A 13,864-nucleotide genomic window follows, 5' to 3' on the forward strand; every position below is an offset into this window, starting at 1 on the left:
AAGAACACCCTGCTGAAGCCTACATTAAAATTACTCTTTTTTTACTGCAAAATCACAAAACTAGGAAAGTGTTTGTATTTTTTTTTAGTAAAATTGTCCTACCAGGTTTTTCTAAAAAGTCTGGATAAATGTTATATTTTAGGATATCACAAGCCAAACATGAGACCTGGATTGCTTGTGATTAAAAAAATCTGCTTCTGAGATTTTTTCAAACTTACTGTTGCACTACTCATCACATACACACCACATCCAAACACTGATGACAGAGGTTGCTTGAGATAGTCAGTGTTTGGTGTTCTTTGCTTTTAGCAAGCCTAGAGTGGACACTTAGTAAAGCTGTTCGTTTTTTTTGTACTTATGATTTGACTTTCATTTTCTTTACACCTGATGGTTGCCGCTTTTTTTTAGAGGCACCTTCCTTATTGGATATTGTAAGTCGAGGAGCCGCTGAATGAGCTGCAGCCGTATTAAGTTGGTGCACAGCTTGCTCAAAGGTTTTAAGATTAGGATTTCTTCATTGTTAGTTATCCACTGCATTTTTTTTGTTTTGTTCTACCAGTAGAAGAATAGTCCCTTGCTCTCCAAAACAAATGACAAGGGTAATTTAAGCCATTAAAAAAGTGTATGAGTCAGCAGATCTCTGGCGGCTGCAGGCAAAGTTGGCAACAACCGTAGGTCACTAGCTGACTTCAACTCGCCATGCTGTTAAATGTTTCTGTTTTTAAGAACATGTGTTAGATATGAAGCAGAGGGAAATTTTATATTCCCATTTTAAAATCTCTCAGACTGGACCAGCAGCTCCGTTAGAACAGGCTGTACAGTATTCTAGTAAAAGGGTGATAATGATGTATGAAATTTGGATTGAACCAGTTGTTCTGATGTTGCCTCTGTTTTGGTGTGATGTTAGAGGGAGAATAAAGAAAGTCAGTGAGCACAACTTAAAAACTTCATCAGCTCTGTGTGTTTGCTCTTCTCTTCCCTCATCAGTTGCAGCTGTTTTAATTTTAGCACAGGGTTACAAAGGGGCTTGTAACTGCAGAGTAGGAAACTTGATGGATAAAAGTATGATTATAACTTCCCAGTGGATCTGATAAAACAATCTTTAAAATAAAGTGTCATCATGAAAGCCTAAAAATGTCCCCAGAAACAGACTGTCTGCATTCTTGAATATTTGATATAATAACTCAGAACTCATGAAATGATTCTGTTTTTTGCTCACTGACTTTCTTCAGCTCTCTGGACAATGCTCTGGCTCCAGTCCTGGGACTTCACTAACATGAAGTCATCTGGAATGATAGAGGTCTATTAGAGCTGTTTGTTGTATTTTCCAGCTCAGAGAGAGAGAGACAGACCAAGGTTCTCATACTTCTGGGAGAAGACGATTACTTTCAGTGAAATGATGATTTGATTATTGCGCGCACTTGACTGGCACTGTTGTTTGACTTGGCAAGACTCAGCCTCCCAGTTAATAGCAGCACTTACGAACCCTGATGCTTCACACACGCCCTCCAACAAAAACACACAGAGCAGAAAAGCTGTAGTAAATCTGCCTTTTTGTACTTGTGTAGGAAATGTTGTAGGTCCAGACTTTTAAAGACCTCTAGAGATCAAGCAAAGCAAGTTTAGTGATGTTGTGTGTCTTGGCTTGAGCTCTGTATAATTTATGATGGTTGTTGGTCAGAGAGCGAAACAGGCCAAGAGGAACCAATTAGATTTGTATAATTTGGCATTCAGAACCACTTTTAAATGAGTGCACCTTGGCTGGATACTCCACTACACGTGTTTCCTCTCCAAAGGGACAGATAAGAAGGCATCTGTAAAATAACACTGTTTTCAATCTGATTAAAGGTTAGACATTTAACAGAAAAGTTAAAGGGTTAAAAGTAACTCAATATCACAGACACAATAAATAAAACACAGATGCAGCCACTGTGAAGTACGCCATTGGTTTTTCGGGCCGCTTCCTTGAAATATAAGATTGAATATTTGTCTCTGCACTTTTTCTTTTGTTAGTATTGGGACAGGAGATTAAAGCTTTAGAGAATTGTGGGTTAGCAAATGCTAAGTTAGCAGCTTGTACAGGAAAATAATAGGATGCATTCATAACTCGAGGACAAGAAGCTCCTGTGATGCATCAAAAAATGTTTGTCAATACAAATTATTTTGCGCTGAACAACCACTCTCTTCTTCTTTGTCCTCCAACCAGTGCATTTATCACAGCCACTAGCTAAATACAAGAAATGTGTATGTCCCTAGTTTGTCCGTTCTGAGCTACGGTAGAAAGATGGCGGTGCAATATGGATGCTTCCCTGTAGATATAAAAGGCTCAATATGAGTTAACAGATTATACAGTAATTTAAACATACTTATAAATGTTATATTTGACACCAAGTCTGTTCTGTCATCAAATACACACTGCACCTTTAAGTGAGGATATAAACAATCTCTTCAGTCATCTAGTCTTTGAAAACAACATGCTCAACAAGGTCTGATACAGGTAACTATGGCAGCAACTTGTCCATCCCAGGTAATCATGATCTAAATCATACTCTTTGTTGTCTTTACTACTTTGGCTTTGCTTTGGCATTGACAGGTTATTTAGCAATGCCAAAATCCCTTGGTTAGGTTGGGGGAAAATATGAAGTTTTTGGATTAACAAGTACTAAAGTGAATATGTTAGAGCACCTTGTCATGGGACTTGAACCCTGCTGTTGCACCAAATCAGCAGGATGTAAGCACCTTTGTCTCTCAGGATTTTAGGTTGTTGATTTGTGCATCTTTGTCGGACGCAAATCTGCTTTCAGTGCAAAGTCTCCAGACTGGGCTTTCTCTGTAGAAACCCCCTTTGACTCGTATGTCCTACAACCTCCATATATGTCTTGGAAAAACTGCATTTTTGTGTTTTTCTTTTTCTTTCTAGATTTGATGAGTTACTCTGGTTAAAATAATGTATTTTGCATGGCATTTTGCACAAGGACTGAGGTACCTTACCTGATCTGAGAAGAACTTTTTGAATTTTGTGATTATTCTGAGAATGAAAAAAGCAAAAGTAGGTGGATGGATCTGTGTTAAGTGTCTGATGAAGACTGGTCATAAATAATTATCAGCCTTCATCCCTGCCTGATCCCAGCAATAAAACAGGGTGGCTTTAATTTAAGAACCTTATGATGGAGGTTATTAACACTGAGGTCCTGGCATTCTGATTGGCAGAGAAGGGGCGGCGCATGCTGAATTCTGTCGATGACCTAAGGGACAAGGCTTTTGTGACTTACCGGGCGTTCTGCCCGGCTCTTTGTTATGACCATGTGTCGCCCTGGGAGCCTGCTGCTCTTTCCAAAAGCCCCGGGTTCAAAGCTGCCCAGCCTGATCAGGGAGTGAGGATTGGATCAGCGCCAGGAAATAAAGAACATCCCAAACATCTCGCACAAAGACCCCTCTGACTCCATCTCTCTCCTGCTACCCCTCTCTTTCCCACTCCCTCTCTTTACTGTTCTATATGTCTGTCTTTCTCTCACTATAGGCCGGTCAGTTTGCGTGTCTTAAACCCCAGGTTGCTCACCGAGCTATACACAGCCTCTTTCTTCCTCAAATACCCTGGGTTGTCTCCCTGACTCTGTACTTTAACTGTGCCTATCAAAATCTCCCTGGATATCCATCTCTACCTTCTGTCTTCATAGCTGATCCCATCTGAACAATTCCCTTAACAGCCTCTCTCCTCATGTCCTCCTGTCTCCTTTGCTCCTCTACTCTTCCTCCTCCTCTCAGATCACTGTAAGATTTCTCTTTTCATTTTCTCTTCCTACTTCCAGCTCTCACTTCACCTCTGCCGACATTAGATGAAACCCTCGGGAGACTATGGATAAAGATAAGCCCTGTGAGATAGATTGTGTGCGTGAGACAGAGTAAATCCTCCGCTCGACCCCCTCCTTCTCGAGCTCTGGCTCAAAGTCCTGGCACGTTCCGTCTGCTCAGGCTAGCAAAGCCACTAAGCCAGCCTCTACCTCTATACACCTCCCCATGCTCAGCGTTAGCTAACCTGCTTTGCAGCTAGTCCCTAATCACAAACATTTACTGCATGAGCCAAGGCCTATGCAGGGGCCAAAACAGACACACTGCCACTCCCAATCCAATCTCCCGCCACCCTTGTCCATGTATTTGTGATGGATTAGCCCAACAGGTGCTTAATTATTCTAATTTAAAACGCTCCAAAAAGGAACTGGGGACAGAAAAGGCAAGGCAAACGGGTCTCAATGTATGAAACGTTTTATAAAACAGCTGACCCATAACTCTGAAACTCTCCTTCTTCAGTTGATTAATGGTTCAAACCAACAGGTGCTAAGTTTTTGTTTGAAATTCAATCAAAGGGAAGAATCAGGTGATGAATCCCCCCCCCCCACACACACATACACCACCCCCTTTCCAAACCGCCACAGGCTCATAGTGTCAGCAGCTGCATCTTCCACGGCCCCATTACAAAGTCTTCCTACATGAGAGAGAAGACACACACAAACACAAACACACACACAAACACACACACTGTTAAATGCTTTCAAAGTGCACAATTCTGGCCTTAGCCAATAGAAAAGAGCATCTGTGTGCTGAATTTGAAGGGGACCAATAGGACAAAAGGACTGTATCAGCCAAAAAAAACGCAGGTGCACCATGATTAGCGAGCAGCAGCTGGTGAGGTCACAAACGGCCGCACACTCAAAGTGCATATACAAACATGCACACACATACACACAAGCTTTTCCAAATTCTCAGTGAATGTTTTCCAGCCCTTTTCATTCCTCTCTCTGTCCTCTGAGCTAAAAACAAGTTTTCAGAGCGCATTAAGTACCAAAGTGCCTCCGTCTCACCGGCCTTTGATGAATAGAGAAGCCAAAAAGAAGAATACACAGCACACAGGCTGATATGGGTCTGAAATGACTACTCTTTGAAAAGAAAGAGAAGGAAAGGATATGAAAGGGACATAAACCCTCAGAGAAGTTTTTCAAAAATAACCTATAAAAGGCCATATTTTTAAAGAGGAATCAATTTACCGTGTGTTTGTGTTCACACATGCTGCATTTGAGTTAGAGTCGAAGTGACACACACAGAGAGAGATTGAGCGACACACAGACACAGACACACACACACACACACACACACACACACACACACACACACACACACACACACACACACACACACACACACACACACAGAGCTAGATGATCTGTGGCTTTTTAAAAAGCGTCCACAGGCTCCTTTCAACATAAATCCAGCATTGTCACAGGCAGCCACCCTTTCTCCATCCTGGATTTACCTCTCCACTCTGTTCTCTCGCTCTCTCTCCATCCTCTGTTATCCCTTGAGACATGTCATCATCCTCTCTGCAGCCTGCAGGTCTCACAACATCGTAAGACCCATCGTAATCCAATTTAGGATGGAGTGATGGGCAGCAGTGAAACGGCCTGCTCTTGGAGTCACACACACACACAATTTTGTTTGGTGATGTCATTCAAATCCCTCAATAACTCAGAGCGAGTGGGTCGCCGTCGGCCTCGCTTCACAATCACTTTGTGGTTGAGCAGTTAGCAATGTTGCTACTGGGTCTGTGACTAAAGGAAAGCCATTCCCTAATCATCAGAGAGCAGAATTTTAGCCACAATGAGGTCTCACCGCTTCATTAAAGGCCTGCCTTCAGCAAATGGCTCTCTGTCTGATGAAATGGCATAACGTCGGGAAATGGCAGATTGAGCAGTCCAATTACAACTTAACAACCATACATTGACAGTCTCTGTTCATTTCCACAGCCTGGCCTTTGTGTTCTTTTGAGGGGTTTAAGTGGAGGCCGAGAGTCCATCAGGAGAAATCGACAGCAGAGGAAATAGTAAATGAAACCCATGCTGGCATGCTAGTCATCTTCAGCCAGCCTCAGGGACTCGCAGTTAGCTCCAGCACACTTCTGAGCACAGAGGTGTTTAATGGTTGATTAGCAGTCTCGGGGAGCTGCCCCTGTGCTCCAAAGGCACTGTCCTCTCCATTTTATGCCCCTCTGAAAAATCAATTAGCACAATCACAGGGCCTTAGTTCCATTAAACATTAATCACAGAGCGTCTTGCTCAGGGTTAGCAGCTAACATTAATTGACGGCTGACATGACTCAGAGGGAGAGGTGATTACATCTCAGCTTTACTGTGTTCAAGGGCTCATCAGACACATCAGACAGCATTTTAGCAAGGATGCAGCAAATCAGACACGTCACTAAATGAGGATCAAACACTGATGAGGTTAATGTCGTCTTCAATTCAGTTTAACACAGTTTAAGTCTGATACTTGATGTCAGCTGCTGTCTTTGTAGATGTCTGCATGGTGTACTTGAAGGTTAACTTCAGAAACTTGGTGCAAGGAAAGAGGTTAAGTTAGATCTTAGGGTCTTTGTCGATAGTGCTAGGGTCACTATTCAAAGGTCATATGCTTTTAGCATAATTTTCCCCAAGGGTCTGTTGTCGTAATCCTAATTTGGCCACAAGACTTTAGTGCACGGCTACTAAAAATAGGGATGGAAACATTTGTGCTGTCCTCCAGATTAGTTAAATTTACCCATGGAGTCTTGAACACTAGCTTTGGTTATCCATCAATATGAGTCATGCTTATAAAAGAAGATACTTCATTACTGGTGGTGAAACTTATCTTGAGAGTCATTAGTTTACTTCTGCCTTTAGATAACGACTTAAATACTTAGATACTTAAAATGTTAGTCTCTATCTGGTCATAGAAAATGAAGCCAAACATGGAGGAGAAGATACTGCAGTAACTCAAGATTCCACTTGAGGCAGGCTCCAAGGATTCCCCATCAGGTCCTTTTATTAAAATGTCAATAATTAAGGCAGAATTTAACATGTGTGGTTCAAAAAACAGTTTTAGCCAGTCTTATCTTTTCATATACACTGTATGAGAGGTGACATTTGTATAATGCATTCTTATTGAATTAAGGCTAAGAGTTATACAAACATTTTGCTTGACAGGTGGGCGTGTCATAGCTGTTTGCCAGGAGTCTCAGGGCCCACCTCAGCACCATCTCTTTGCCTGATTCTAGACTGATCAAAAGCTAGGTTGAGTCAGCATTTCCACCATCGGGCTTTAAAACACCTCTTCAGAACACACACAAGTGATGTCATAAAGACTACACCCGTGCCTGGCTGTTGGTTAAAAGATAGAGGATGTCGGCTGCTACGGCCAGTAACCTTTAATTATGGATTAGTGGACATTTTTCCTCTGAAACCCTGGACAACTGTGAGAACATCTATTCCTGACTCTGTACCGCACTGAAACGTGACATCACTTTTGTAGCACTCCATTGTAGGGAACCAAGACAACACAACAGCATGTGTGTCAGTATCACCACTAGTTTGCACACCAGTTTCAAAACAACGCCCCAGAAAATCCTCTCCTGTTTCAATCCTGAGACAATAGATACGATGCAGAATCCTACCAACTGTCAATCCAACAGAGCTGCATTTAACTACTTCCCACATCAGTGTGTGCTCATAGTGATGAGAGACTAATCCCAGAATACTTGTTATAACCAAATTTCAAACTAGATAGTGAATCAAACTGCTTCTGTTGGTCTAATACTTTGTTTTTGCTTAGCTATCTTGACTGTGTTGTAGCTTGTATGTTGCACTGCTCCAGTGTACATCTAATGTTCGGCAGCCCCTGGTAATTGAGGGTAAGAGGTTCATCAGGAGTCAGGCTCTCGGGTATTGGTCAGATACAGGGGCTGACTGTCCACAGAAAGAGTCTGAGGCTGGGCCCCGTCTTTCATCTGCCATCCTCCCTATAGCCTGCCCTTTTTTGTCTTAACTGCTCCTCTGAAGGTCTTTCTTTGAATGAGCTAGGTCTCTACTATCTGCATGACCTCCTGAGTGTGTGTGTGTGTGTGTGTGTGTGTGTGTGTGTGTGTGTGTGTGTGTGTGTGTGTGTGTGTGTGTGTGTGTGTGTGTGGGTGTGTGTGTGTGTGTGTATGGGTGGGTGGGTGGGTGGGTGGGTGTGTGTGTGTCAGAGGGTGGGGGGGTAGCAGAGATTATTTTCTCGCTCTTCTCTGTCTCTTGTTTCCTCTGCCACTCCTGCAAATACACATGGCTTCACATCACACACAGTGCCAGACAGCCCAGCCCTTCTGCACACTCAGAGGAACAGGGGTCTCTCTCAGGATGCCGGCTAATTTTATCCCCAAAAGGGGTGAGGAGGGGGAGGTACATTCGGAGGTGTTATTTTAAAATGAGACTGTAAGCAGCCTTAGGGCATCTTATCAGATTCACTGGTGCATGTATTTATGTGCATGTGACCTGAACTCTGGCTATTAGATACACGTAATGGCAGACATGGCTCCCTCTGTGGAGTGATACTGTACTATGGATTGCAAAGAATGCAACCAACTCACACCCATACACACACACATACACACACAAATTCACCCACGCTGGTGTTCAGTTTTGTTCCATGAAAGTAATTTATTCCTTGCTAACTGACACGTACCACATTATCTGTATAAAACTCCCTGATTCAGCTCTGTGCCCATATAAAAACAAGCAAGTACTTTTCTTTCATTTCTTTTTCTTTAAATACTCTTCCTGACAGTCTCATTTGCCGCTGAGATGAGTAATTAGAGCTACCCGACATTTGTGCAACTGAAGTTAAATTGCTCTCTCTTTTTTATCATTATCTTGTTGTCAGAGTAGCTGCAGATTCAGCCCTTCCTAGAACTGGATTCTTACAATTTGGATCCGGCTGACTACAGACTTCATCCCCACAGTCCTCAGGCAAATTGCTAATCAAAGCAAAACACAGCAAGACCACTATTAACCGCTGTTCTCTCTTCTTTATATCTCCCCTCCCTTTCCAGAAAGTGAAATTGTTCCTCCAGACTGCCTGCGCCCACGCTCCTTCACCACCGTGCGCTCCTCCTCCCTGCGTCGTGAAGCTGATGACTCCCGTCTGTCCGTCAGTCTGTGTGACCTCAACCTGCAGCAGGAGGATGGACGCCCGCCCCATAATAATGCCCACCGCCACACCCTCCACCTGGCCTCAGCATCCTCCTCTTCCACCTGTCCCATACCACAGAACTCCCTCAACTCCCAGCAGTCCTCTCTGCTTCCGTCCTCTCTGGAGAGTGATCTCCACTTCCATCAGCTGCGTGGTGCTCACATCAAGACTCTAGACGAGCAGACGGTGGCTCGATCTGAGCACGCACGAGAGGAGCGCACTCTCGTCTTCACCAATCGTCCTCTGCGCACCGGAGAGACTGTCTTTATTAAAGTCACTAAGTCCAGCCCGGCACGCTCTGGATCGTTGTCTTATGGTGTGACGTCATGTGACCCGGCTGTTCTGCGTCCCAGTGATCTGCCCTATAACCCAGAGGCTCTGGTGGACAGGAAGGAGTTCTGGGCAGTGTGTCGGGTGCCTACGCCTCTCCAGAGCAGCGACATCCTGGGCTTCTTGGTCAACCAGGAAGGGGAGGTCATCCTCAGCCACAACGGCACCAACGTGGGCATGCAGGTGTGTGTGGACAATTCCCGCCCACTCTGGATGTTCTTTGGTCTGCACGGGGCTGTGACTCAGCTGAAGATTCTGGGTAAGTGAAGTCACATGAAATACAAGTCCCGATTTTACTATGTGCGTTTTATAGAGTTTAAACTCTGGGGATTCAAACAGTTGCAAGAGCCAAGAAGGAGCAGTCAGAGCTGATACAGGAAAGGCTGAGATGTTCTGAGCTTAGTCCAAACTAAATTTTATGTCCAAAAATGAAAATCATCAGAAAAAGCCTCCCAATTTTTCTCACCATTTTTAACAAAAGCTTCCTCTAGCTAGTTCCCTCCTGCCTATCAAACATCTCTCAAACTGAATGCTCCACTTCAGGCATGCTATTACGCCAGCTTCAGACCAGCTGTGTGTGCAGCATGTGACAGTTCTGTTAAGGGTTCCTATTCATTTAGGCACACATGTTAACAGATCAAAGGCTTTACACTGCTGGAGTAAGCAGGACATCTTACACGCAAGTTCTTTACAGAAGTGGCTTGCCTGCTTTTACCACAAATGGACAGTTCATTTACCTTATATCAACTTATGTGTGTCCACATCTACAGAATAGTTCTCAGTTATGAAATGCAAGGTACCAGAACACTGACAGTATGCATTACTTTATCTTTTCTGTGGAGAGACAAGCCATGTTTTCACACTCTTAGAAACAGTGCTATTACTCAATTCATCGTGGATATAAGTAGTGAGGTTTCAGCAGGACAGAAGGTGGAACTGTGGCCAGAGCAATAGCAATGCATAATTAAACCAGTTGTAGCAGTTTCCAAAGATCATGAAGACAAATATCGAACACAGGGTAAAAACATATTGAAAGGTATGAAGTGTTTACAGTTTGAAAATAATTCAAATCGACATGATGGACATTAAAGCGTGTCAGCAAGACCATCTTCATCATTTCCAACTTTGTTAAATTCACTTAAAACTGAACTCGTGTCATCATGTGTTAACATCTACCTCCAGTAAGTGTCCCATGTGGAGTAATGAGCACCTTCACTTCTCTGACAGCATGCTTTATCTTGTGAATAATCCCACTTGAAGCAGTAATTTATGGTGGAAATAACCATCCTTTTAGCCCAGCGATGCGTCCCGGGTCAGGAACTCACAGATCAGGATATTGATCTTCATTTGGCCGGGCACACCACAGTTGAGACCTCCAAGCCCAGTGCTTAATTCACTTACTCCCCGGGGTTGAAATCTATTTGTGCTAAGTGTTGATTGCTCTGACAGTATGCCGATGGAGGGAAACCACATCCACCCAACGTGTGGAAATTACAGCTGTGGCCATGACCAGAACCAAAGGGTCAAGAGTTAGAGTGCATTTATTACTTTGTTTGTCACAATATTTACAGCTGAGTTCTTGAAGCAGGAAGCTTCTGCACACGTACATACAGTAGGATAATACGTGTACAGCCTGTCATGATTACAGAGGGCTGAAAAACAGGAAGTGAGAGAGAAGAGGTGGGGAGAGATGGGACCAGTACACAACAGGGATGACAAGATTTCACAGCGGGGAGGACAATTTGCCTGCCAATGGTGTGCCGGGGTTTTGTGTACCTGCAGTTTGTGCTGCTGCTCTAAATGTTGATAATAACAGGGTGCACTGGAAGGGTGTGTGGCAGCTCAGTCCTGGCATTTTATTTCTGCCTATACTAAACATACTGCCTGCCTACAAGGGGCAGGCAGCTGTGAGCAGAGCGGGGGAAGGCATTGCTTTGCAAACTACCAACATTCGCACTATGGAAGTTCAACAACAGCGTAGCCCCAGGAGAGAGAAATCTAGTTTGGTATACAGAAACTGCTAAGAAAAATAGTTACAACTTCACAATTATATACAACACAAACACATAGCAAAGTAAGAGATGGCAAAAGGTGCTTCAAAACCTGCTCACCTTTTCAAAGGTCAGTATTCAAAATTCAAAAAACACACCCCGCTGTTCACGGGAAGATTTAGGAATGTTGTATTTCTTCATGATGTCCATCAGTCTGACACCTACCATCAAGAGAGTCCAGGCAGGGGAATTAAACCAAGCAGGAATACTCAGCCAGATGAATCCCTAAAATATAGATTACTACAAGTAGAAATTAGCAGTATTTGAATAATGGAAACATCTTGCGGAAACCTTTGTGTCTTTGCATGCAGACAAAACTCCAGGCAATATTGTAGTTACTTTTAAACAAAGTTTATTGCGTATTATCTGACAACCTTGCATGTTCCTATTCTTTTCTGGCCCTGAGTTATATGATGTATGTTTAATTTCAGTGTTTCGCCACACAAATTGTTGCAAAGAATTGAGTCACAATAGAAAAATGAATTTAGTCAAACTCCCAGCAGGCCCCTGCAAAATATAGTCAAAATGCAGTTTGTTTAAGATGCTGTTCACTAGTCTTCAGATGTCTGTTGGGGGAGGGGCAACACTCAAGAAAGTGAGGAGTTAAAGACAGCTTTGCAACAAGCTATCGTTATGACTGCCACTCTAAAAGGCAATTTTCCCCAAATCTGCCAAAAAAGTCCCAAGAATTGGTGGTATGATGCAAGTAAACACATGCTCCTGATGTCATTATTTTTTAACAAGCTATGGTTGTACACATTCACCTTGTGGAAGCACAGCAGTTGACAGTAAGAAGGCACATTCTTTGTCAGCTGTATAATGCGGATTGGCGCGTGCAGCAGTGAAGGCTGTCTTCTATTAATGCAGCCCTAAAGAGGCATAACAGGCAAAACAGCAGCGGCCTTTCAAAGATGTCACAAGTGTTTGTCTGTGGAGGAAGAGGCGTCTATAAATACATCCTGCTTTTCTTCAGTGACAGCGGTGAAAAGGAAGCAGACGTTAAAAGAGGTTAGAGGGGAACAACCTCAGCTTTAACTCGACATGCGAGAGAGAGAGAGAGAGAGAGAGAGAGAGAGAGAGAGAGAGAGAGAGAGAGAGAGAGAGAGAGAGAGAGAGAGAGAGAGAGAGAGAGAGAGAGAGAGAGAGAGAGAGAGAGAGAGAGAGAGAGAGAGAGAGAGAGAGAGAGAGAGAGAGAGAGAGAGAGAGAGAGAGAGAGAGAGAGAGAGAGAGAGAGAGAGAGAATAAACCTTTATCTCCTCAAATACTTTATTTTGAACAAGAGTGTCACAAAAAGGGATTCACTGTGGGCTAATTTTGTCCTCTGTTAGCTGGACAAGTGACGGCAAAGTAACCATGACAGCAGCTCAAGTAGGCTTCAAAATACAGTAGAGAGTATTATCTGTTAGTCATAGCAATCACTGCAAAAGCCAAAATACAGATATTCTGCTATCATGACGTCATGTGTTTTAATTAAGGCTGCCTCCAGGTGTCAACAGTTCCAGCTATCTGTCCACAAGACCCAGAGGCCGCTCACTTTTTTAGTCTTTGCTCTGTTTTTTATGCACACAGAGTAAGTTAAGAGCAACAGCAGGGCAAACTGTAAACTTCATAAAATTGGTCTCAAAATGACCCCTAGGTTTACTCTCTTCTCAAGAGTTTTCCTGGTGGCTGACTCATCCTAAGATGTTTCTTCCTCTCCAAAACAAACAGACTCTAGCCAGTAAAAACACTAAATAAGGCAGCTCACATTAGATATCAGCCCTTCCAAGACACAGGACATCAGAAGGGAGCCGAGAGCTGAGCTTCTGATATCTTGTTTTTAAGTTCTAGGGTTGTTTTTATTTTAAGATTCCTTAAATGTTTATCACTCACTCCTCCTTAAATGATTGAATAAATCAGTTTTATTTTCAAAAACAGCACATATGTGACGCTCTTTGGAAGGGCTTCAGGGGCTCTGAGCAGAGGAGACGCTAACTTTACCTCACTAGATGACTCAAGTCTTTCATCAGGCTGAATGATACAGTTAAAGCTCCTCTCTGGAGTTTCCCTCTGGTATTGGAACAGAATGAAATTTGAACTGATGCTTCTTTATGAGCCACAAAGGCAAACAAAACCATCAGCATAGAGATTGACGATTTCTATATACTTTTAATGTCTGAAACAGCTGCCTTGGGGCAAGTGTCAGAGGAAAGCTGCAGTAAAACAGCCTTTTTTTACAATTTCCATGAAAAATATTCTTGATGAGTGATATGTTTATTTTATTTCAGTCTTGGAACCCATCAGCAATCATCATCTGATGACACTGCTCTGGAAACAGATGGCATCTTTTCAGTAATTCCAGTGTGGTCAGGGGTTATGATTATTACTTCCAGCCAAGACTTGCTACTCTGTGCTGCGTTTACGTGTGCAGCATAAACACTTTCATTTCTTGGTCTATTACATCCTACAGAG

At 43.1% G+C, this 13,864-nt stretch overlaps 1 protein-coding gene across 2 annotated transcripts in view; it reads left to right on the forward strand.

The window, feature by feature from the left end:
• neurl1aa (neuralized E3 ubiquitin protein ligase 1Aa) overlaps positions 1-13,864 on the forward strand; it is a 53,542-nt gene that overhangs the window by 25,062 nt on the left and 14,616 nt on the right. For both annotated transcript variants that reach the window (XM_034688954.1, XM_034688955.1), the window contains exon 4: positions 8,893-9,621. In XM_034688954.1, the coding sequence (XP_034544845.1) occupies positions 8,893-9,621 (729 nt within the window). The remainder of the gene's footprint in view (positions 1-8,892; positions 9,622-13,864) is intronic.

Source organism: Notolabrus celidotus, chromosome 7 (genome assembly GCF_009762535.1).
Source record: "Notolabrus celidotus isolate fNotCel1 chromosome 7, fNotCel1.pri, whole genome shotgun sequence".
Classification (NCBI taxonomy): domain Eukaryota; kingdom Metazoa; phylum Chordata; class Actinopteri; order Labriformes; family Labridae; genus Notolabrus; species Notolabrus celidotus.